Here is a 26,818-nt window from a genome sequence, read left to right as displayed (position 1 = left end):
GGGGAGGAGCAGGATGGGGGCTTCCACCCAGTGGGTCTTCAGGGGGTCTCAAAAGCCCTGCAGCCCCATTCCTGTGTGACTCACACCCTGCTTCCTAGATACAGCTGGGAGCTCCACCAGAAACAAAGTGAGGATGCCAGAGCCTGTGAAGAAAGCAGGTAAGGATCATGACTGACAGACAAAACAGCTTGACAGGGAAAATGTCAGTAGATTATGTATTCTAGAGAAATTAGATGCCTCAAAAGAAAAAATAAATAGGAAAAAAATTTATTTTATTAAGTTATAAATGTAAGAGATATTGAGTGATTTGAAGAGAAATCACTAACTGCTTTGATAACTCTCAGCCACAGAATTTTCTCAAGAGACTTTGGATGAGGAAAAAATAGAGGTGAAATGCATTTAATTCTCAGGTGCTTTTAATTTCTCATTTCCTTTCCTAGTCATCTTTAGGACTCTGGAAAAAAAAATTAATAAAGGCTTGTAGTCTCTCTCTTGGACAGTTAAATAGTATAAATCCCTCCTGCTTTTATTTTGGTTTTGGGTTTTTTTTTCCCCTGACAATCTGTAGAAGTATTATTGGCAAAATTTGATGGTATTTATCATGAGTGAAATCTCTGTGAAAACGAAAGCAAACAGTAGCTGGTCAGAGGTCTTTCTATTTCTTTCAACCACTGGCAATAGAACTCTAGGGAAAAAAGGCAACATTGCACTGGGAAGAATACACGCAATTTCTTTTCCCTTGCCCTCCTTCATCCTTTCCCCTTGAGCCAGAAGATAACTGGCCCTTTTCAGGAAGCCAAGGTCACAGAGCCACGGGGGAAAATGCCAGGAAAATATTACAGATTTATGAATGTTTTAATTAAAAATCTACAAATAAGGAATCACTCAGGTGCTGCCCACATAGAGGAGGCCTAGAATGGGGTGCAAGGTGCAATGGAGCTGGTGTTTTGAGGAGGAAGAGAGCCCGGGAAGAAAAGGAAGAGGCAGGTAACTTCAGGATACCTGCAGAGGAAGATGCTCAGGAGCACTTTGCATCCACAAGTTTGGGGAAAAAAAGCTGTCAAAAGCTGAATTTATGATTATTTGTCAAGTGTGAACATATTCAATAGTCAAGCCTGGAGAAACTTGCACTAAATCTGGGATGCTCCACTTTAGAGCTGTCACTGCATTGATGCCAGTGCACATCCAGAATCACCACTACCTGAATGCACAGTACAAGGTGTTTTTAGTAATGTGCAGTTTCTAGAGCTAGCCAGTGCCAGCTGGGGAGACTTATTAATAATGGCCTTTGTGCTTTGCAAAGGCCTGAGCAGCCATTGGTCTCCTCCTAGTTTGGCCACTGAGACAATCTCCTATGGTCACATTGACAAAAGAAGAACTTGTTAAGGACCTTCATTTGACCAAAATATTTGAAATCAGCCCCTACCAGAGGCAGACCTATTACACACCAGAGACTCCCCCATTGCAGCCTGCCAAGCACCAAAGCATGGTTAACTCCAACCAGATTCTTTGTGTTCCCTCTGTGTGATAACCCCAAAGCAACAGTGGTGTCAGCAACCCTTCTCTTGTATTACCAATATAGCATCATTTCATATTCATAAGGCTGCCATTTCTAATGAAAGTAGATTTGTATATAAAAAAGAAATATATGTTAGATGCTGAACTTGAAAATATAAGCTGCAAAATTTCAGTAATCACCCCAAAAATGAAAAAATCATACTCATATTCTGCTTTTAAAGTCACATGATTTTTAAGTTTTATTGAAATGTTTAATTGTTGTGAATGCAGACAAAAAGAAATATACCAGAGCAGGGAAAATTTGACAGTGAAACCTTGGCATAATGATTTCTGATTTCTAATATTTTAACAGCCTTTAAATGAACATTTTCATTCTCCGTGGGGGAGAGGCAATGTCCCTGTTTGTGAAGATGCCCACTTTTGCTGGCTAATGGTGAAGAGAAATTCTATCCCGACTTATTTCTCCAGAGAAATCTAACAGGTGTCTAACATCACTAGTCCTACACAGTTCTTATGAACAAACCAGACCAAACACTGGGATTATCACAGCAGGGGGAGGAAAAGCTCTTGTTACACACTCTGACCGAGACAGAACCAGTCACATGCCCCACAACTTTTAGAGAGGATCTTCTCAGTCTCCCAGGAGACACTAATCCCTTTGGTTTTCTATTTCATGTTGTTTATACAGTTCAAGCCATTTCAAGATGGGATAATGCTGAGCACCATCTCAGGAAGGCCAAATAACCATTGGGCAATTCATGCTTGGATAAATCCCAATTCCTGCCTTTCACACCATACAGCTAGATTACTGAAGAGCCCAAAGAAGTCCCTAGTCTGTATTACTGAAATTTGTGCATGTGGTGTATAGGCAAAAGAAAATTCTTCATGTCAAATGATCAGAGATATTCTGCTTATATCTGCTGTTTTAACAGGGCTTTCAATGCCTAAAAAGAAACAAACAACAACAACCAAAAAACACCCAAAGAACCAAATAAACAAAAAAACCCCACCAAAACCCCCAAAAAATCCCACCAAAAAACCAAAAATCATTGAATAAACCATTAAACTTAAAATGGTGTGGTGAAGTAGATTTTCCAATGACCATTCTTTCACTTTCAACTGTCCAACTAAAATACTTCAGGATAAAACACTTCCCTACTTATTTCAAGAATGCCAAAAGAACCATCCTAGCATTCTAGAAAATCTACACCACCCACAAGAGAAACAGAATTTGTAAGACCTGTAAGAGTTTAGTGTCAGAGCAAACAATCAGACTTTGAAAAGCACCACTTTTTTGCAGGATTCTGTTGCAGAAACTTTATGTTCTTCTCCCTTTGAGTTAAACATTTCATAGTTTAACCTTGTTCAAAAGCTAACTATTTGGAAAATTTTGATCATTTTTTAGTTCTGAAAATTCAGAAATGTTAAAAAAACCCCAACCATTTCCCTAACAATATTTTATGACATTAGGAAGAAATAGTTGACTTTTTAAACACCAAATTTAGTAGATAAATGGGACTTAATGGGAAGTGTGTGCTTTACTATAGCTGGAAAAGGAGAAGTCTATATTACTCACCTTCTCTGAAAATCAGTCAGCTTTTACTCACTAATTTTATAGATTGAGGAGTCTAGATTTTGCAGTTCTGGTTAGGAAATTTCATCAAGAATTTACAAATAACTTTTAAGTACACAGAGGCTTCAATAATAATAATAATAATAATAATAATAATAATAATAATAAGAAGAAGAAGAAGAAGAAGAAGAAGAAGAAGAAGTATTATTACTATTATTATTATTACTATTATTATTATGCATAGTGAAGAGTAAACTGCAGAATATTAGTTTGAATATGAGATCATTCTTTCACATTTGCAAGCACCTAGCAGAACAAAGTACTGCAACAAACTTCTACGCACTGCATTAATGCAGAAAAAACCCTGAATTCATACAGACATAGTTTCCTCTTGTGTGAGTTAAGATTCAAACCAAGCTGAACATTTTTATCCCCCTTTTACAGAAAGTGTGATGGATGCATAGAGAGAGAGGTGACTGATTAGTGAACCTATTCCTCGCCTGTTGCTCATGCTGCAGGAATTTGCAATCTCAGCTGCTGAAGTAGGCAAGGAATGATAAGATTGAGTCTTTCAATGGCTTCTGGATCATGGAATGATTAAGCTTGTAATTGCAAGAAGCCACTTAGGTCCTGACTGAAGAATGTGCAGCATCTTTATATAGTTCCTCAGAAAGGAATTTACAAGCTCCATTACTGAAGTCTGCTTATCCTCAGTTGGGCTTTTAACCCAATGGAGGAGCAAATGATATAGAAGCAAAACTAGACACCAAGTGCAAGCAAAGATCAATTTTCAACATGAAGTCTTAACAAATTAAAGAATTCCAAAAGCTAATACTGCTTTTGTAACATTATTTAAATATATTGATCAGTACATATTTTAACACCAAATATAGAGAATGTGAAATAAGATAACTCAGCTTTGTGGGAGAAACTTGTGATTATTTTGTCTAATTTCACTCATCACAAATTTCTGCTGTAGTTTCTAGCAGCTGCATTCAACCAGATACATTAGATTCTCCTCAAGAATTTATACCTTTAACAGGTTTTATTTCAGAAAGGCAGAAATATCATCTGAAAATGTCATCTAACACACATTCTCCTCTACCACTCCATGTAGAAAACACATTTCTTGCTCACTTTCATTTCACATAGTTCACACATACTTTGAAATTCCAGTATTTCAGGAATAGGTTTTCAGCTGATGCTTCTGACTCTAAGCCAGATTATTTAGGGAATGTTGCTAGCAAATGAAATTATTTTGGCAATTTGAACATTATTTTACTATACACCTTACCTCCATTTTTTCTGACAATAATGAAATAAGAATTGCTCTTCTAGCTTCTAATACTAATTTTTATTCTTATTAGAGATACAACAGTGCTTAGCAGCTACCTACTAACAATTTAATGCTGTACAAAGACAACAGAAAAACAGTCTCTGCCTGAAAACACTCATAAAATAAAAGCCCAGTAAATAGATCTAGAGTTCAACAAGAGTATGAAAAAGACTTGAATCATAATAGTAACTTGTTTGATGATGGATGTTCAAAGGACATTGCTTCAAAGCAGGTCAGAAAGTAAAGGAGAAAGCATGCAGGTGCTAGTATCATGATTTAATAAATGGCAGCAGAATGAAGGCAGAATGCTAGTTCTGTTATTTTATTTAGGTGACTATTACAGAAAATTAGTTTGGGAACTGAAATTATTTCATTCTAGTTTAATTTGGCCCAAAGCAAATGTATTTTATTTCTCTTCATCCTCCTGATTGAAAGACCTACTAGTGAATTTTCAAAATGCAATCTGATCACAGATCTCCAAAGAGAGGTTTTGATTACTGGCCAGTTAAGCTGCAACTTGTGTAACATATACAGTGTTATGGCTGATGTTATATCTTCAGGTGTTTCGAGAGTTTTAGAGGATACAAGTTCTGGTAGCTGCAGCCTTAACCACCAAAAAGTTTCTGCAAGATAACTGCAGACCTCATACAGCTGTTTCCTCTTCTGCCTGGGGAAAAATCTGCTGATTTATGTTACCCAGAAATTATGTGAGTGTGTTTGCATTATGCAAGCTAGAAGTGATTAGGAAGGCCTGAGTTATGAGAGGTGAAGGGCTGAAAAATGGATAGTGCAAAGCGGTCCAAGGCTCATTTTTTTAAATTAGCTTCACGTCCTTCTTCTCTTCCTCCATTAAATCCCCACAACAACACCAATTCCATCCCCACTGAACACACAGAGCACCTTCAACACTTTCAGTCTTCATCAGCCCTGGTAGCTCACGTGGCTCTCTGCTCCCTCTCCAGAAGTGCCATGGTGTGCTGGTACCAATGTCACTCTCCTCTCCCCCTGTGTTAGAACACGGCAGGAATCAGAGCGGTGACACGGTGGGAGGCAGGGGACATCCCAGCCCCATGGCTCCTAACCCATGGACACCTGCAGCCTGGATAATCACAGTACAGCAGCTGAGATCTGCCAGTGGCTGACAGACAAACATCACACAAGAGGTGTCACAGCCATTGGGTTTTCCCCAGCCTCATGGTGGTGTTCATATTCATGGTTAGAGTATGGGATGGATATATGGAACTCAGAGGGGTGTGTCTGGGTAGGAGCCAAACATTGTAGTGAGAGAGATTGTCAGATGGGGAATGTGTTTCTGATAAAAGCAGGCAGAAGTGTGGTTCTCAGGACAGACCAGCAGTTTTGGACTGTGGTGTTTAGGAGGATTCCTAATGAGGAAATACCTGAATTAGATAGGTGTAACTGCATGAGAAAAAACCTCTGGTCGACTTCGATTTACACGTTATTTAAAGTAGCAGCCACAATGAAGGGGTGGGGAGTAACTGAACTCTTTAACCTGTTAAGTAGCCCCCTTTCTTCCCCAAAAGGAAAAAAATACAGTATTCTCTTCACATGCTTGTTCAGCAATCTCTCTTCTGCAGCAAAGTAATGTCCTGTAAAATCTCCAGCTCTACATCTTTAGTTTTCCTTTGCAAAAAGAGCAGTGAAAGATGGAAGAGAATACAGCTGGATTCAGTGAAGGAGAATACAGTGGCAGAGAGAAGCCACTCTGGACACTGCCCCTGGCTGAATGGCAAGTGCAGGAAAAAGACTCATTTAAAACCCGAGTCTCCTTTACCAGTGAAAAAGTGGGTACACAACAGCTGTTCTTGAAGGCTTTTGTTGTCATGGGAGGTTTTGGGCTTTTCCAATTCTGTACTTAGCAGAAATATTCACAAACATTTTAAGCTGGAACTAAAGTGAGTCTTTTGGCAGGAAAGAGGGGAGGGAATACAAGGAGTCTTACATAAAAACTTCTGCACATGTGTTTAGATTTCCTAAAGCCAGAAATGTTATGTACTGGTAGAGATTTCTCACTGTGTCCTCACCAACAATTTTGTTCTTGTTGAGTCATCTACAAAGCAAATGTAAGAAACCTAATCACTTTACAGGGTGTGCAGCAGATCACAGAGTTACTTCCAAGTATGCATGTCATGAAACCCTGACACTGTAGGCTGGAACCTTTACAAATCACTTTGCTATTAGGTAATTAATATATTTATAGATTCTTTTGTGCTTAAATAGAAGAGTGATGATAATAGCACTCAAAGACTGAAAACATGTCTGTAGAATTGTAGGGAAAGGAGCCAGCTAGCCAGTAGTGGAGTGGGTCTCAGGACTGACTTGTGTCCCCACTGTGCAGCATCCTGGCCATCTTGACAGGTCTTTGGAATCCTGCATGCCCAGCCTGCTGTACAGTAACTCTCCTGCCATTATTCAGGATACTCTGCCCCAAGGCACACCCATCTGTGCTATTTACAGAAGTGCAGGAAGGTGGCTAAAGGTGTGCACCTGGTCACAGGCAGCCCACAGTAGGACACTACAGTACAAAGTCCTGTATTCCACAAAGCACTATATTTTTAAGGAACTATTGCACCAGATTAGAAAAAAACCTCAATTATAAGCATGCAGGAACATTCCACTCCCAGGGGAAATTTCCCACACTTTTAACAGGGAAGGAAAGCATGCAGAAGAATAAAACAGGAGATTTTTCACGGCTTTTCTAGGCTCATTGAAAACTAAAATTATGTTTTCATCAGAAATATTAAATTGGGGGGGTGGGAAAAAAAAGAAATTGAAAAGATGTAATTTTGGTTTTTATGTAATGAAGGAAAACGAAATTCAATCTTTACTAAATTATAAAAGCATTTGTAGTTCATATTTTAACTGATGCTTGAGAACTGATGCTTCACAAAACAATGCAAGAAGCATGAATTGTGTTATGGCTAAAGACCAAAGGCCATCAGATGAAATCTTTGCAGATGTAACTCTACTAAGGTCAACTAAATTATGCAGTCTGAAGACATGCTATAGGAGTGGAGATTTTATAAAAAGAATAGATGGTATTATTAATAATATACCATTTACATGAAGTTAAGCACCTGTTTGAACATGAATATAAGCTTTTTCTTTTAAAACATTTTCATGCCATGTTTCTTTCATTTTTATAAAGCAGAACTAAAGATTCAAAGCTAATTATAACTGTTGTTGTGTTGTTTGGAAGAGTTCCTGTGGCTGCCAGAGGAGTAGAGCCGTAGACAATTTGCCACAGAGGTGACTGATAAAATTAGGTGTGAGGAAATTACTAGTATTTTATAAAAATGTAGTTATACAGGGGTGAGTCAATAGAAAGATGACAGAATGATGCACAAAAAAACCATGTAGTATATGAATCAGAATGTTAATTGCTGGTATTTTTACACTTCAACATAGCTCATGGCAATTAGCAAATGATAACAGATTTCATTAAGACAAAAAACACGAGCATGAAATGAAAAACTTGCTTTAAAATAAAAATGAAGAAATATAAATAAATAAATAAAATAGGTTACAGAAATTAGTAAAACAAGTTACTTTACTAAAACCTAGTCTTGAGAGAGATTAGGATACTCATGGATCAAAATCATGATACACTATTTGTTTACAGTTCCCTATCTGCTGTGCTACTTTGCCTATGAAGTAAAACATCATTTGGTTTACACTTGTTCATCCTATATATTAATAATGTCAATAATTCTCCTTATAAGTTTCCTAAACATTCCTCGACACATTGAGGTAATATTTTAATCTGCACCTTAAAAGTAATTAGAAAACTAATTGTTGTAGAGTGTCATGTAGGCAAGTACTTCAACTTTTAATGCTGAAGTATACTTCGGAATACAAACAACAATTGATATCATTTTAGCTGGAACAAAATTACAAGGATCATCATAGGAATGTGAATCCCTTTCCACTAAAGCCTTGATCAGTCAAAACAGAAGGACTAAAGATGAACCATTAATTCTTTGTGGTGTATTAGGGCACAGGTTACTGCACAAACTGCAGTGTTGTTGAAGAGCAGATCCTGATCCTCTGCAACAACTGTATTAAGCAGCTGTTATGACAAAATTAATAATTCTAGATGGAAGTGCATGGCAAATTAATGTAGACAGCTAGATGTGTAAGAATATATTCCATGCCATCTTGTCATCGACCAAACCGTTCACTTATGACAAATCAGAGCTCAATGCGGGGAAAAAGAAAGAGGAAGACAGAGAGTGAGGTGATTTTGCTCTCCATTCCACTTTCTTTCATGACAATGAGGGGGAGACATGACATCCCAGTGAGACACAGAACTTGATAAACTCACAGGCAATTCCACAACTTCTCTGTGGAAAGTGTTGTAATTTATAACTTGCATGGGCAGATGGGAGAGAAAGGAGACAGCTGCTGCAGCCACAACAGCTGACTACACCAGATATGCCACAACTACAGAACAGATTTCAGTGAGCCCTCTCTCTTTTTTTAGTTTCTGCATTTACCAAGAAGCCGAAGACAACAGAGGTGACAGCCGGAAGCGCAGCTGTGTTTGAAGCAGAGACAGAAAAATCTGGCATCAAGGTGAAATGGCAGCGAGCTGGCACAGAAATTACTGAAAGCGAAAAATACCTCATCAAGACAGAAGGCAACAAGCACTCACTGACAATCAATAATGTAGGAAAAGAAGATGATGTGACATATGCTGTAATAGCTGGAAGTTCCAAGGTCAAATTTGAACTCAAAGTCAAGGAACCAGGTACATCATTTCCCATGCAATTCTGGTTTCATCAGTATTTCCAGTCCCCCATGTGACATTCACAGATAAAGCCCATGGAAATTAGCCTATTTTAACACTGTAAAATTTCTCTACCAGCAATACATCTGTTTTGCCCAATTATTTGAAGCTGATAATTCATATTAAGCTGAGGAATACATTTCCAGTGGCTAAGACATCTCTTTCTAGGTGTCAGAAGTCCACAGAGAAGAGATCATAGGGAAAATGTCAAAGTTCATCTTCAGAATTCTGTCAAGCTTTTACACTTAAATACTGAAAAGCAAAGCAAATCTAATCTAACCCTCACACTGAATTAAACTAAGATACCTGATTTTAGGACTGGAATTTTCTTATAATTATTTAATTTAAATACAAAATTGTAACAATTGACAAAACACAAGTTACCCTGTAACGTTTCTAGAAGCTCGTACATTCCCCAAAATTGTCTCAGAATCTCCTGCTACCAAAAATGCATATTTCAAGAGGGGCTTGAATATGAAGAGTAACCTTTGTATTATTGTGTATGTCCCATTATTACTACCTTTGTACACATTAAAAGACCAGTTTCATGGAAGTTTAAGAAATTTTCCAAGGATTTTCCTGGAAATAAATTTAAAGAGTCAAACTCCCAGGAATTTTCTCATGAAAAAGTATCTGAAGACACTTAGGATAGATGAAATCACTCAATTTTTGAAACATTTTAACCTTCCAGATCCCTTTTTCCCCTCCAAAATTGTATCCATTTACCACATCTGGTATTTGACTTTTTTGCTTTCCAACTTGACGAAAAGCCTCAAACTCAGATTTTTTATATCAATTCCTTTTCTTTTCTATGACTGTTTGTTCTAGCAACATGATAGGACCTTGTGAGACCTTCTGGTCAGCTGAAAAGAAATGGAGGAATGTTTAACATGATTCAAGATGTCCTGTTCCATATGCAAAGACAGGGCATGACAGATTATGTGTAAGGGGAAATCCTGGTATGGATTAGGACAACTTGACAGCTGTCAGAGCATTCAGAAATATGGTCCTGCTGACTACCTCATCCTGAAAGCAAACTGGGCCATATTGTACACATCATATTTTCCTCAAAGTCTTTCAGGTTAGCTCCATGCAGAGACTGCTATAGGCAGAAAAGTTGCAAATAATGCTCTGGAGCATAGTGGCGTAGAGTATGTAATGTCACAGAGTAACTGGACTGCCCATTAGTATTTGGAAGCAGCTCCACTACCTACAGAGAAAAAATATCTTGCTGCAACTGATCTATTTCAAGAAATTCTACCTCCCTCCATCTGCTCCAGTTGCTCACTCCTACTCCATTTTCAGACAATTCTGTCTTCTCCATTGTGCCAAATGCATTTGCCTAAATTTGTCTCTGAGGTCATGGTTTAATTGAGAGGATACAAACTTCCACAAGCCAGGGGAAGACATTACAGATGGATTTCTAAAATGCTTTATCCATATTGTTTACTAGCAGTGTCTAGAGCATTTTCCAAGCTACAGACAACAATAGCCTTTGTAACATTACATTCCAACAGCATCGTTAAACAAAATCTCCTGAAAAAGCAAACTGTTTACAAATATAATAATTACATCATTTTTCATTACCTTTTCTGTTTAGAAACTGACAGTAGTTACTTTAGTTTACTGACATTTGCAACAAATAATAGCATTATTCATCGACTGACAAGTTTCTAGACATCAAGACTATAGAATTTTGAAAGCCAGGCATCAGTTCTTTCTGAGCTCATCAAAAGTGAAAGCCTCATCATCCAGCTTCAATGGGCCCCTTCTGCTTCCAGCACATCCTCTAGGCTCTAGGAAACAGCAGCTAATTTCTCTGCATTTCCTAAAATATATTAAAGACTGTTCTTTTGCAAAATTTCTTCAAAAAGAAAGAGGAAATAGACTTTCTCTAATCTTGGCTTACATTCATTTCCAGAAAAGAGTGAGACAGTCACTCCAGCAGAAACTGCTCCAGCCCCAGCTGCCTCAGAGTCACCTGCTCCACCAGCTGAAAGCAGCCAAAACACAGAAGGTAATAGAGAATTAACTTTGACATCAAGTCTGGTTATTAGCAGAAGGGAAGAACATCCACAGGGACTCCTTGGTGTGAGACAGAGACAGTAGGTGAAAGCAGATCATAAAGAATAAGGAATCCCAGAGGCAGAAGAAATCTACTGAGAAATTTTTTAATTAATTAACTAGTTCGCTATATAATTTGATGCAAAAAAATCTAAATAGCAATTATGATGTTTTTTTCAGTTTCATCTGCTGAGACACAACCAGAAGAACCTCTGGACCCCATTGGGCTCTTTGTGGCACGACCACAGGATGGAGAAGTTACTGTTGGTGAGTGCATGTTAGTCAAATGAAGTTTGTAAACTGCACCTGTTGTTGACTATTAGCTCTCCAAGTAGAGGGTGAGAGCAGAGATACAGCAGGTAAACATAATTCATAACCTTCCTTTAATCTACTTCTCCTACAAGGTGGAAACATCACATTCACTGCCAAAGTAGCAGGTGAGAGCCTGCTGAAGAAGCCATCAGTGAAATGGTTCAAAGGAAAGTGGATGGACCTGGGAAGCAAAGTGGGGAAACATCTCCAGCTACACGACAGTTACGATCGAAACACCAAGGTACAATTGGCAGAAGAGGGTTCTCAGTCTTCTAGGCACTAATCTTTAATCTGAAACAAATAGAAACTACAATAGGACTGTTCTGATGTTAAGGTACCCAAAGCAACACACAAGGCTGTACTTATCCACAGAAGTTTGTGTTTCAACCACACAGGCAAGAGACAAGCTCTACATGCTCTTGCAAGCTTTATCTATGGTGAAATGAGAAAACATCTGGAGGACTGGGGGAGTAGTTTTGCACTTTCTACTGCAAGATTCCCTCGTCCTCCTCTCAAGAAACTTGGTACATTTAAGAGAAAACAATCAGACAGCTATTTAAGCATAGTCTACCTTGGTCTTAATAGGTAAATTATTCTGTTATTAGTGCTGGAATTGATTGCTCTCTTCATTGTCTAGACTGCTTTAAGTAACTGAGTAAGACCCATTTTTTACCAGAATTTTGTCCAAAGGTACCTGAGCAGGAACACGAGTCTGCAGCACGACTTTGCTTCCTCAGTGGTACATGAACCACTACCACCCTCTCCTGGAGGGAGCTGGCTCACATTAGCCACTCCTTTGGCAGGCTGAATTTTGGCATGTTCTGCACACATTCTGGGAAGAGGCTAAATCTGCTTAGTGAAAGCTTGATTCCTGTTTCCTGTGCCCATGCAATTAGTGTATGCCCCAGCACAGTTTGCTAATACACCTTTGTATCCTCAGGAATACCTACACTGACAGCACTCTTCAGCTGTTTCTACTGAATTGGGGATTATAGGTAATTTTTTGTTACAGTAATGAGCTGGACACTCATGAAGTTCTTAGTTCTAAAAGGAAACAAAGACAAAGTTCATTCTCTGTCTATTTCTCTCCATGTATTCCCCCTCTCAGGTTTCACCATTTCGTTTTCTAACTTAATTATTGTATCATTGGTGTCTCTTCTAGGTGTACACCTTTGAAATGGAAATCATAGAAGCAAACATGACTTTTGCAGGAGGGTACAGATGTGAGGTGTCTACCAAGGACAAGTTTGATAGCTCTAATTTCAGCCTGACAGTCAATGGTAAGGTGAATTCCTTCCCTCCATTTTTCTAATCTTCCTGCCCCTGTATTTTTTTCCTGTCCACCAAAAATACTTTCTGGTACATAATGGTTACTAGACAAGCACAGAATTGAAGTATAGACCTGAAGGTCTAGAGAGGAGAATGGGATTGAGATAATTAGGAATACCACTTGGTTGTCACTCTGGTCAGAACTGTGATGCTCTTAAAGAAAGCACACACAGAGATGCAAAACTGCTCACCTTTTCTCTGGCTTTATCCTGATTTCAGATTCATTCTTTCATGAAGTTTAATTCCACTAGAATAAAAGATAAGTTCATTCTTATTTTGGCAAAAGTTCAGTACTAAAAATGGATGTTCGAAAAAGATAGATTTAGACTTGTGACACTATTGTCAATTGCTTTTTCCTTTCTATATAAATAAATGCAACTCTTACAGAAGCACCTTGTGAGATAAAATTGCTTTAAGAGCAGATGACTCACTTTACGTAATGCATGGTGCCACCCTCACAAGTGCTATCCTGAAAAGTTTATAAAAATTGGAAAGGAAGTGCATTTCAACATCAATTTGCCTTGAGTGTGGAAAAGTTTAAGCATGGACTGCCTGAAAGAGCTGAATGTTTGGACCATTTCTGGTTTCAGCAATTCTGTTGCAGGGGCTGCAACATTAACTTCTGTCCAGGTACCAGTGAACATAATGTAAAGCAAAAGTTTATCAAGTTATTTGATCAGCAGTGTTAATTTTTGTAGTTAGGAGCAGCAACTAAGAACAGTTTTTCTCCCAGCAGTAGCAGCACACTAATTTATACCAATAATGTAACAAAATTCTCTCTATACTACACCCTCAATTAAGTTTCTCTACTTCTCTACATAGTTCCAGGGATTATCTCTGCTGTCAGAGGATAGATTATAATTTATTATTAACAATAGTATTCAGTTGATGTCCAGTTATATTCTCATTAGGGACACAATTGAAATTAAAGACACTATTGAAATTAAAATTTTGGAGCAGGAGAATTGACAAGCAAGAGATAAGATAGTCCATCAGGCTCCAGGTTATTATGAAACATGAGACAGAAAAAAGTTATCAAAAAAACCACTGGATGTTGAAAGCTAGTTAATGAAGGTTACATACTTAAAGACGATGTGTTAATTTTTCAATATGCAATGAATAACAATTTACAATATAAAAATTTATTTCTAAAAATGTCAGCAAAGGAAAACTTTAGAAATAGCAGCGTGTTTTTGCATTTTGTTGACCTGCTTTCCCATTTTTCTTCATTACTTTTTGCCACATCAGAAGCACCTGCAAGTGGAGACTTGGACATTCGAGCTGCCTTCCGCCGCACGTGAGTATGCACAGCAGAAACCCGTCTAGATCTGGCTGCACATCCTTGTGCAATTCATCACTTTCCCAGATAAAACTAGCTAAAAGCAGAGCTGTTGTACAAACAAACACAAAGATACAGATGTCTACTAAGAAAATATTTCTACTATTAAATTACTATACAACTCCTGGAAATCACCTAAGAGAGCTTGGACTTTGTCCTAGTGTAATAATCATGCTTGCCCTTAATTAGGCAATCCATAATGTAACAAGAACTTCAGCACCTTTTTTCCAGGCCTGTAAAGAGCACTCCAGATATAGACCAAAAGAGATGGAAAAGGTGTGTGATGTTGGTCTTGATTTTGTCTGGCTCCCATGTATCTTAGTACAAAGATTTGCATTTGCCAAACAAGGAGAGCGGAGTTTGGTGCGAGCTCTGTAAGCAGCATATGGCTGATAACATTCCTGCAAGCATTTTGATTGCATCTGTGTTCATGTTCTGTACCTGTATTCATTGAATGAAGACAATGACATTGTGAGTGGTGAAAACTCAGGTATATTTAGTCTTAGATATCAGACTGGTGTTGAAAAGGCCAATCTCCCCCCATCTTTAACACTTTCTGATGTCTCTCTTAATGGAATAATGTTCCCTTCTATTAGTAAGATTCACTAAATTGGCTGGATTTTTTTCTAATGTTAGACATTAATATTTGCTCTCTTTTTCTTTCATGTAATAATAAACTAGTTTCTATTTCAGTTTTTTTTAAGTATTTTTGAAAAGTTACTAGCCCAAGAATATTCTGATATCTATTTCTCTAGAGGGCACACATCTCCGTGGCAAGTCTTTAAGTATTTCTCTATAAGTTGTATTCTTAAATGAGAATCTTTCTAACATTTATCACAAAGAATTAAACAGGGCTAGCAGAATTTGTCTGCAGTTAAGTCATCTGTAGGTTGCCCACCAGCCTCACTGTAAAACAGTGGCCACTCAGTGCATAAGTGCATTGTGTTATTTCACTGCAGTGAAAGGAGAGTTTCTCTTCTTGTTAGCACAATTAAAAGAATTCCAAATCAGTTCAAAGGGAGTGCAGTGTGAGCAGCTTCAGGCTGTTCAGATTTTCAGTTTCTCCTGTAAGAATGAAGCCAGATTTTGAACTGAACTGTTTAAATCTGAAGTTTTGTCTTTGATACCCTCACTCAGGAGCCTAGCAGGAGGGGGGAGACGGATGACTTCAGCCTTTCTCAGGTAGTCACTGACTGTGTCAGCAGACAACTTAAGCCTTACAATGAACTGTCTCTCTCTGCTTAGGAAAATAAAAATACAACCCCACAGAATTAAGATGCAGCTAAAATTTCAAATAAATCACTGTCTATAATGTGTAGTATTTATATGAGATTAATACCTATGAATAAGAAGTAATGTAAGACAAAAAAAGAAAAATAAAAAAGACAAAACATAAGAATATAAAAGGATAGATAAAAACAGACAAATAAAGAAAAGAGTAGTTTGGTAGTTCAGTGAGAGGCAGGTTCATCCAGAGAAAACGCATGTGTTTGGCAAGTGACATCTTCTCACCCTTGTCAGAAGAAAAAAAGTAACTTTAAATTATATGCATGTCTGCCCTCTCTGTTTTACATGTTTTCCTCTCTATTGAGCACATTTTGACTAAAATTGCTGTTGCTCACCGAAATGTATCAACACAACTGAAAATCTGTTGTTTCCTGGCACACTCCTTATCATATTATCATTAAATTTTTCACTCGATGCCTTTTGCTCCTAATCTTTTCTACTATAGCAAGAACAGGCATTCTGATATTAGACTTAACTATATGCATGTTAAAGCAATTATTAGTCTTATTCTTCAAAAAAGCTAAACCTTGATTGCTGGTCTTTCCTGAAACTTTAACTACCACTTGTGAAACAATAAGGTGAATAGTTATTCTCCTAGCTGTAGACCTGATTTACTGACTATTTGGTCACAGGAAATCCTTTCCAAATTTGGGATTACAATAGTTATTTTTATGTACATTTTATGCCTGCAAACATGCAAATTCTTGTGAAAGTAGGGCCAAAACCACACTTCTCTGTCTGAGCCTTATACCCAGGAAATTATCCTTTCCAGTACTGTACTATTCTGAAAGTAACCAAAGACGTAAAAACAGTATTTTCTTGAAGAAAAGATCTCTTCTCACAGCATATTTCAAATTACACAGACTCTAAATTGTTATTTAACCTTATATCATCCAGCAGCACAAGAAGCTTGGCATGTTTCATTTTTTAACAGTACTGTTTAAATGCCCATCATTTTTCTCTTGAGGCTCTTTTCTTATTCTAAAAATTCTTGTTCCTGCAATACTGAGCTTTCCCAACACTTTGATTTACATTCTATAGACAGATTGCTTTTTTCTGAAGCAACTAGGATTGTGTGCGGACAGAGGCAGCATTATGGTCTACAACTACCACCAGTACAACTGGAAAGAAAAAATTCTGCTTATGAAACATTAACTAAATGCAAGGTGTTGCTTCTGGAAGGATATGGAAGCTGTGAGATGAAATCATCAGATTCTTGCACTCAAGACAACAGAGATGTTAAAGAGCAGCTGGTCATTGATGATAGCACACTGCCTGAGATGAAGAAAATTCATTTGGGCTTTCCAAATCCTGTCTGAATTGCAAACATGATGGGTTTTTTTTTAGGAATTAAATCCAAAGTGGTTGTAGTGACTTTATGCTGTTCCAGAGTGGGTCAGTATTACAAATGTTCAGGAGCACGGCTAAAACCCACTGGATTCAGAACACCAAAAATAACATTGTGCATTCCATCAGAGGTCACCATGTGCAATGGGCAGAACTACACATCAAAAACTCCTGCCTGGTGCTTCTTGTTTTCACAGACCAACTCACCCCAACATTGCTTGTCAGGATGGCTTTTGAGCAAAGGCATGTTGGGCTGAAAGGCAGATCACAGAATTCCTCCTTCAACTCTCCCGAGCACCAATGATGTGACACCTTTCTTTTCAGTGTAATGAATTCTGGTAACACAAAGAGCCTCAAGAAACAATTACAGCTGGGATAATACTGAGGGTAAAACCAGTGACTTTAGACTGTGAGACATTCCACACAAAGCTTCATTAAATACTACCCCAACTGTAAGCAATATCCACACTCCTGAAAGACAGAGGAAAAAGGGAAGCTCCTGCAACACCTCTATGGTAATGAATGCATTCTAAATCAATATGATGACCAAATTGATATCCTGTACAACTTCATGCATAATCAGCACAGAAAAAATACCGCTTTATTACATTTATTTTTAAACCAATATGGAAATGAATATGAACACAGAGCCTACCTAAGTCCCCCCTTCTGTGTCAATGCATATTCTAATTCATTATAAACCCATCTACTACTCCCCTACAAAAATATGTCATCTCTATAATGTTACAGTTTCACAAGCATTTCCTTCTGAAACTAATTCTGGCTTTCTATTACAGTACCGAAGGACATGATGATGGGGCAGAGTTTAATTTCAGCTCACTACTGAAAAAAAGGTGAGTAAAAAAAATCCATAGACTTAGAGAAATAAAATTTAACAACTCTGAAACACCAGAACTGGAATAAGCGAAAGTTTCACAAACTCAGAATCCTTGTCATTTTCCTAAAGCAGCTCTAAATGGAAAAAGCATGACAGGTAATTATGGCTACTTCCTGAAATACACAGCATTTGCTGCATTTCTGCTAGGTCTATACCGGAGACAAAAAATAATTTAAAAAAAAAAAAAATCTTTCTCAAGATAGAAAAGGCCTGGACTCAGGTAATGACATGTTTCCAGCAGCCCTTTTCATAGGGGCAAGGGGGGGTTAAAAATACCTATTTATAATGCTGCCTTATTAAGAACCAAGACTTTTTATTAGATACCTAAATGTAACTATTGCACAGTTCAACTATATATTATCTATTATATAGATATTCTTTGCTGCATAAATATGACAAATATCTTTTACTCTTCCAGTTGTAATTCGTATTTCTTGCTGTTACTTTTACTTTCACTTTTTTTTTTGCTGTAATTTCTTCTCTAATTCTCATCTTTCCTTGATATATCTGTTTTCATAACCTGTTTATTTATGCTCTTCTCTTTTTACCAAACTCTTAATCTGAATGTTTTGGATTCCACTGTTGCCAACAGAGAGTAAGCTTTCTATTTAATTGTATTATAAATGCATGGATCAGACTGAATATAAAAACCATTTGGTTTGAAATAATGCATGTATCTTTGTCTTCTTTACATGTAGAACTTTACAAAAATTGCATAGTGTGAAAGGAAATTATTGACTGCTAATTTCTGAGACAGAAATTCTTTTAAATAGTTTTAAGGTTAAAATTAAGACGATTTCATACAATCAACATATGGACATTTTCTGAATGTCCTTTGGCTTTTACCATCACTTTCTTTCATGCAACCAGTTCTAAAATTTCCTTGAATTTCTGCTGCTTTGTATTCCCGTTGTCACAATATTTAGAATCAGAAAAATCATTTGCATAATATTGTTGTCTATCAAATAGATGATTGTTTTGCTTGCTTCTTTCTGTTCACTGACCCCTCACTCTGTCTTTCCAGCACCTGAAACTACTATAAAAACTTGTCACTTAGATTCATGTTTTGCAAGTCTAAACTTTCTTAGTTTAAGTTTCCACGATCAACTACTTGGATGAGTGTTGTTGTGAATCTGTGTTCAGTCCCTGCTCAGGCAGTGGTATCACTATTTATAAAAACTGTTTTATCCTCACAAAGAGTACAGGATCATGCTCACATATGAAGTAACTTCCTACACAAGGCAATAAAGCCACAATAGGCTCAGGTTAACTCACCCAAACTTCAGAGGGGCAAAAAGGGCACATGCGGCACAAACCCCTGTGTTACACTCCATGGAGAGCACCTGTCTATAGGTGAATCCTGGCTTTGCAGTAACACCAACAGCAGAACACTTCAGGGGAACAGACAGATCAGACAGAAAAGACACCTATCAAACTTTCTATAGCTGACATCAATATCTAAGTTTCTTGTTCCAGCATGAGCCCAAATTGTTGTAAATAGACTCTGGTTTCTATAGAAGATGTAAGGCATAAAGCAATTGCTTATCTTCTTTATAAAATTTTAAATAAATTAAAACTAGCATGAAAATATTTGAGTAATTCCGTACAGGATCTCCAGCTGGAATGAGGTGCTGAGTAGTAAGAGCCTCTCTCCTTGTGCCTTTCCCTTTTGCTCTCATAATTAGTTTTGAGCAATAATCAAACTCAAAACAGCAGTAACAATCTTCAGTATTTACAGAAATGTTAAATTTATTGATTTAACTACTCGTTATTTGTTAGGCTAGAAATGTAGTTTATTAAAATAATCTTATTAATTTCTCTGTGTTTTAGCAGGGTTTCTGCCATTTCTTGACTTACAAATCTCTGCCTAGTGAATTTAAGAGCATAAATTCACTGCTCCTAGTTGTTTTTCACAGCCACCTCAGAAGTAATTTGTGGATTCTTCAGTCTTTGCATACCTCAGGCTGAAGACCATTTATATTAATGAGAACAGATAGGCATAAAATCTCATAATGGAATGAAGTAATTCCTCATTGAAATAGAACAGGAAAAGGGATCTCATGCTGGGGAACTCTCAAGAGCTATGCAGATTCAAACAGAATAGAGAATTATTCTTTTACCACTTCTGCTTTCTTACACCATTTTACAAGTGTCCCTCAATCCACAGGTAATCATCATTCTATAATAAATAGCTTCACTATAATGAAGAGCTTCATTTAACACTGTATCTCCTATCACTGTAATTTAATTAACTGGTGTTGACATACAGATGTCATGGGCCAAGGAGAGGTCATTGGGAAGAGGAAGGGAACAGCTGTCACAGGACTATTAAATGGGATAGTGAGCAGAGACCTTGAAGGAGGTGACAGCTGACAGGGTCCAATCAGTTGACAGTAACTGGATAGGAAGGAACCATTTCTGGGATGTACAAAACTATTTTTAACCCCTCCACATATGTTTAAAACATATCAGCTGCATATTCCATTTACAGCAGGCTCACTGAGCCCCATCTTGATGCCCCCAAGTGCATAGCTAACCTATGAGGTGATCTCTGTGAATAAGGATCCCCAGCACCAGGGAGAAGAGCAGAGGAGGGGGAGAAGCCTCATCAGTCCAAGTGCTCTCTTACTTTTGATACACTGCTTAGTTCCTGTTGGTAGTGGAGGAGTACAGCTTCTCTGGGCAAACCCTGTGTTTTTCTGGGATCAAAGAGAATATTTTAACAAATGCAAAATAGTGAAAAAGAGTGCTGGGATGGGAAAACTTTGCTCAAAGGCAAACACATTTTCTCTTTTCATTTTCAGAACTAATTTAAACAGGAACTCCAACCTCTAGCTTTTAGTCCCATTTTGCATGAAACACAAAAGCCTTTTCTTTTAATTAAAAAAAAAAAAAAGTATTTCCAAGGGAGAGACTATACTATTTCTTATGTTCAACTTCTTATATTGCATACACCAGAACAGTATTGCAAGATAAAACAATGGGATGACACTGAGTAATGGAAAAGCTAAAGCAAAGGCTAGGGAAGTCTTCTCAATAGTGAGAGATATTAGCCTCGTTTGGAACTCCATTGAAATTGGAAGATTTTTCTCATTATGTACTTAAAAGTAAATCACACAAAACATTTTTGAAATCTCCATGAATAGTCCTACCTGCAGATTTTCAGATATAGAGTGTGTATATACAGACAAGCCTATAAGTAGGCAGAAAGAGAAACTACCAATGTTTATATAATGTCTTTAGGAAGATTAAAATATTTGATCTCTTAAGTCTTTCTTATTTCCTATGATTTTATATTTTTTAAGGTACAGTTTCTCCACAGAAGTTTAACTGTACTGGTATAAAAATTAAATTCATACTAGAAATATTATATGCCCTTAGTTTTATATAGTACTTAGTATTTAGTACTTAAATTTCTATTTTAATTTACACGTGTTTAGAAATATTTGAAAGCTACTCCTTGATGTGATCAGGGCAACAAGCCCAAGAACTGCTTATGTAAAAAAAATCTTGATCTATGTGGCAAATCAGTTCAGTTTTCCTGTCTCCTGCTAAGCAAAACTAAAAACTATTTGTAGCAACCTCAAACTAAACAATAGGTATATAGAAGAGCAAAATTTGGTAAAATTTGTGGTGATGTTGATGCAGTGTTATGGCAAAGCAAATACCCAGAGTGCTGCTCTTATCATAGGCACTCCAAAGTTCAGCTCCTCCTATCAGTTCAGTGAGGGCTGGTGAGGGCTTTGGGCTTAGCAAGTGCTAAACCACTTTGAAGGTATGAGATATTGCCTACCATATTTCAGCTCAGTCTCACTGAGCTGAAATCCCCTTCTCTTGCTTCTTTTCTGTTCAAGAGCTACAAGGTGCTGGAAAGTCCAAGCTTGGGCTGCAGCACTCTAATAAACACAGTGTTCCTATTGCAAGCAGGCACTTTTTTGGCGATAAAAGGAGTACCAGAAATGTTTGGTTATATCTGCTGTCTGGACTGACCACAGCAGTACTGTTAAGTAGCAATATTTCTCGCAGACTAATTGGACTGTTAATTTCCTGCAAAAAATGGAAACACACCCAATAACATTCTACTTTTCTCTCTTATGCATCACCTGTTGCATAACTTCTCTTCTTGATGGGGTTCACCACTGAACATGACTTTATTACAAGGGTGTGTTCTGCTGCACCAGAATCTGCTTGGTGCTGGTGATAATCAGAAACAGCAGCCAAAGGAAGTTATTTTACTAAAAAAATTTTAGGAGAAAGGTTACTTCTTCTATAATTTCTCTATTAACCAAAATGCAAACTATGACAGGCAAAAATGCCATGATGGCAGGGGGGAGGTAGAGTTATTTTTTTCCCTGGAACATGATCAGCCATAAGTAGGAATAAACAGAAGTGCTTGCTCTTAGCATATAAATCCCACAGTGGAACTGTACGTACAAAGTGTGGGAGAGATTTTGATTTCAGTATGGATCAGCATTTCCCTCAAGCCCATTTCAGAGCATTTGCATGAATTCCTCCATCTCGCTGCTATGAAGCACAGGCATGTTCTGCTAAGGGTGAAGATGAGGTTCATGGCTCTTTTGCACTAACACATGATGCCCTTTTTCTTGCCCACCGGGATGCTGCGTGTTTTCCAACGCGGTTCTCGGCGTCGTTCTGGAGTACAGCAGCTTCCTGCGCCCTTCCAACCGGTAAGGCCATGCCAGCTCTTTTTCTACTGATGATCTTTCAAACAAAGATATGATGGCAGGTAAAAAAAGAACACCTCTCCCAAAGCCAGAGAGCCAATTTTCCCCTAGTTTTACAAAACCAAACATTCATTCTTTCATAATCACTAGTTCTTTGGCTAAAATAGAAAATAAGCAGTTCATTGTAAATACTGTCTTGTTTGCCACTACTCACCAGTCTCTTTATCTTTTATAGATTACTACAGACTACAATTTTCTTCACAACACATGATAATCATCTTAATAACCTGTGATTCTTTTTAGTGAAGGCAAAAATTGTCCTGAGTAGAAAAGGATATGCCTCTTTTCTACATAAACCAAGTGCCTTTTTTCTAAGATGCTGCCAGCATATCAATTCAGTTCCTTGCTTTGCCATGTTCCATGTTTTGTTCATTGACCATGGCAAGAAAATAAGTTTCCTTATGTTTCCATTACCCATCATTAAAGGAAGTTAAAATGTATTAGTTTTGGTTGTTAGAAATAAACCCTTCAGGACAGAATTCAATTTTAACCACTATATACATAAATAAAATTAAAGGCACCCATTTTATTTCATTATTTTACATAATAATATAGTAAAAAGTTAGACTGTTAATTATTTTTTAAGAAATGGCTTCATCAAGACAATATGTAGCTGCCAACCCTATAGCTTTCTTTAAATACTCTTAATAGTAGCACTCAGAGACACTGATCCCTTTCTGCAGAGGTGAAGGAAAATCTGAATCACAGTCTGATGTTGATGTCTGGGATATCCTGAGGAAAGCTCCTCCTACGGAATATGAGAAAATTGCTTTCCAATATGGTATCACAGACTTGCGTGGGATGCTGAAACGCCTCAAACGCATAAAGAAGGAAGAGAAAAAAAGCACAGGTTGGTGAGATGCTTTTCTTCCAAATATAGTGTTCATATCTTCTTTATATCACAGCAGCGAGATATAAGACCATGAGAAATAGTAATTTCCTGTTTCAGTTATTACCCAGCCTTTACATATGAAATACTGATTACCAAAGATTGCAGATATGCCCAATACCCTGAGACGCCTTGCTCTGAAACTCTGGACATACTGAACACTCTCACTTCACCAGTTCCACAAGATTGGCTCCTTCCATTTCCCTGATCATAAAAACAACATCCCCTACTTGCCCCCCACCCCAGTTAGTCAGTATGTCATGTCAGGTAACAGTGATATATTTGAACAATTTCATTTTCATTGGTTTAATACCTTTAGAATTCTTGAGCATTTCCTAGTCCTGTGAAGTATTAATTGCCTAATTGTAACTGACTTCTTAAAAAGTCTGAAACATAGAAGGCAAACAGCCTTCATTCATCAGTACTGAGAAGACCAAGTATAATTTTCCTACATGAGCAGATGTAACTCTACTTAGGATGTGTTGAAGTACATATTCACATCTTAATTAGAATATTCTACTTTGCTTATTTTGGTTTGTAACACATGCCTGTCATCCTACATTAAGGAAAAAGAGTACAGGATGAAGAACAGACAGAAAGGGTAAAAATTCAAACAGGGATGCAGAAATTTGGGGAATGTTTAAGATGATGGTAAACAACATGAAAGGGAATAAAGATTTGTTTCATGACCCAGAATCAAAAAAAAAAAAAAATTAAATTTATAAGGTTTTTTAAAATCATTCTTTATCATAGCATTCCTCAAGAAACTGGATCCAGCTTACCAAGTAGACAAGGGGCAAAAGATTAAATTGATGGTTGAAGTTGCCAACCCAGATGCTGATGTGAAATGGCTGAAGAACGGACAGGAGATCCAAGTGAGCGGCAGGTAAGATAGAAATATGAGAAATCCAAAAAGGAATGATCTACAGCTTGGACAAAGTGAAAAATCTATTTTTTCTTAGAAAGAAAGGAATAAACAGGGAGAAATAGGAGCTGAGAAAGAATCTCTGTAGTGCTATGGCTCAGGGTCAGTGTGCTGTTGTCATAACTTTTTCCTTTTTCTTCCCTCTCCTCTATATATCTACATGTGGGACTGGACGCCTTCGTCTACCAACTTAGCAAGTAAGTCCTGAGATTATATTCTGCTCTTGATGGGTATATCCAGGGTTCAAATTCACTTTCTCCTGATTTGGGGTATACCTCAGTGAAACCTGTATGTAAAACAAATTTTCAGTGATTTTGTGCTGAAGCCATTTTTAATGGTTGTCATGCTAGATCTTAGGACAGCATCCAACACCATTCACAGGATCACATCTCACACTTGAAGGAAGATTCCCCACAATTTCCTATGCTAGTTTTTCAAACATTGCTGCTGTTCACTGCACCAGGGCAGGCCTGTTGGGCTTGAGTTCTTGCCACTGATATCAGAAAAAGAGGAGGAATCTTTTTCCCTTCCAGGCAGAAGACGGTGACTGGGTCTAGAAGGGCTTTTCCCTGATAATTACATTTAGATTCTCTTTTCAGATATATTTTTGAGGCTGTTGGAAATAAGAGAATACTTACCATAAACCACTGCTCTCTGGCCGATGATGCAGCATATGAATGTGTGGTAGGGGATGAGAAGAGCTTCACAGAATTATTTGTAAAAGGTGAGCAATGGTAGCAAAAGGAAAGAGATCCCCCCTAACATTTAGCATTGAATTACTGTCGTCTTCTCTACTCTCAGATTTATCTTGCAGGAAAGGAAACTCTTAAACATATTAACAAATTCCGAGATCTTTGAAGTAGGTATTTTTCTTACAGTTAAAGTGAGGAAAATTTTGCCTAACAGCAGCCAGGAAAGCAGAACAGTGACAGTTATCATTAATTCTCATTTGGAAAGTTATTTACATCTCAACAATGGGGCTAGAAACTTACTTTAAAAATCTGATTCCACTCAAGACAAACACATGCTCCAAACCCTACAAGCAGATCAAATGGTACAGAAAAATAACGCCTCCTGTTTAGAAATTTAGAATATATATGAAAACAGTTTAATCCTATATTTCTATTCCAATTTATGAAAAATGTCATTTGAAAACTCGGATAAGGTGATCTGGCATAGTAAATTTTAAGTTCTAAGACAGAGATCATCACCATTTATTTGTCCGGGGACTCTTCCTGTGGAGTAGAGAGTGGTGAAATCTACCTTTGGTCTCCACTGTTTCAGAATACTGTTTTAATAAAATTCTCTTTCTTTTCAGAACCACCAATCCTGATCACTCACCCACTGGAGGACCAGATGGTGATGGTTGGAGAGAGAGTGGAGTTTGAGTGTGAAGTGTCTGAGGAAGGAGCTACTGTGAAATGGTAAGGGAATAGAAGAAAAAAACCAAAGCAAACCAAACCAACATGAAACCATCTTCCTCCATGGAACATACCAGGAGGTGTGGAATAAAAAAGGGAGAACACATCCTACATAATTGTTTCCATGAAAAGATTGTCCTTCCTCCTATATGTCAAATATGGAGGAGGAACTGAGAGGCAAAAATATGACACAAAACCCCAGATTAAGTATACATATTTTATAGTGTGTCTAGAATTTCTGGCTCAGTGGTTATACTTCAGTAGTGCCTAAGTATTGCCCAGACTAATCAGATCCATACTGTCATGAGTTTGCTGTGCTTCTTGAATTTTTCTCAACTGCAGTGAGGCATTTGGGTTTCTAAAGAATTTTTTCATAGGTAAAAAAGTAGTGTGTCTTGAGACACAGAGGGAACGCGTCTGCTGTGGTGATCCTGCAAAGCTGGTCGTTATGCTTATGCAGCGAGACAGATTTAGATGACAAACACTTAGACCATGGATCCTGTTTTCTTGGGCATTCCAGCTGAGCAGAATCTGGAAGGGGCAGGCTGCTTGGGCAGGCACGACAAGCAGGGCTCGTATGCCACGTCTCACGCGCACTATTCTCACTTCATTTCTCTACCAGATGAAATTCCCTTGTGCTTGTTAACAGCTTCAGGCACATGGTTATCAAGCATTCCCACAATGCCCATTACATTCCTGGAAAGTGCCAACTAATGATCTGCTGTCCCAAAGGAAGGAACTGAGAATTTAAATGGAGTCCAAGAGCTAGTACAGGGTGTGCATTACACTATTAAAGCCACAAGCACAGGGACATGCATTCTATTCTTCAGGAACTGACTGCAGATGCCTGGTCACAAGAGATGGGGACAACCAGATCTGTCCCTCTCAAAACACAGTGCAGCTGCCACACTTTGATCCTGTGCCTTTGAACAACTCCCATACATCTCGCAGAGCTGTTATCTGTGGGATGGGCATTTGATGTGACAAGGGCAAACCAGCAGCTGCCTCAGTCTGAAATGCAGCAA

At 37.8% G+C, this 26,818-nt stretch overlaps 1 protein-coding gene across 1 annotated transcript in view; it reads left to right on the top strand.

Moving 5' to 3' along the window:
* Positions 1 to 26,818, top strand: part of MYBPC3 (myosin binding protein C3) — a 61,573-nt gene continuing 34,755 nt past the window's right edge. Inside the window, exons 1-14 of the mRNA XM_084208769.1 lie at positions 1 to 158; positions 8,932 to 9,198; positions 11,159 to 11,254; positions 11,482 to 11,568; positions 11,706 to 11,854; positions 12,776 to 12,893; positions 14,191 to 14,239; positions 15,419 to 15,463; positions 17,713 to 17,769; positions 22,478 to 22,501; positions 23,242 to 23,408; positions 24,201 to 24,333; positions 24,972 to 25,096; positions 25,691 to 25,796. Of these exons, the coding sequence (XP_084064895.1) occupies positions 134 to 158; positions 8,932 to 9,198; positions 11,159 to 11,254; positions 11,482 to 11,568; positions 11,706 to 11,854; positions 12,776 to 12,893; positions 14,191 to 14,239; positions 15,419 to 15,463; positions 17,713 to 17,769; positions 22,478 to 22,501; positions 23,242 to 23,408; positions 24,201 to 24,333; positions 24,972 to 25,096; positions 25,691 to 25,796 (1,448 nt within the window). The 5' untranslated portion in view covers positions 1 to 133. The remainder of the gene's footprint in view (positions 159 to 8,931; positions 9,199 to 11,158; positions 11,255 to 11,481; positions 11,569 to 11,705; positions 11,855 to 12,775; positions 12,894 to 14,190; positions 14,240 to 15,418; positions 15,464 to 17,712; positions 17,770 to 22,477; positions 22,502 to 23,241; positions 23,409 to 24,200; positions 24,334 to 24,971; positions 25,097 to 25,690; positions 25,797 to 26,818) is intronic.

The sequence above is a fragment of the Fringilla coelebs genome (assembly GCF_963513975.1).
Source record: "Fringilla coelebs genome assembly, chromosome: 6".
NCBI classification, from domain to species: Eukaryota; Metazoa; Chordata; class Aves; order Passeriformes; family Fringillidae; genus Fringilla; species Fringilla coelebs.
Note: the sequence above shows the minus strand (reverse complement) of the source record. Positions and strands in the feature narration are given on the sequence as shown.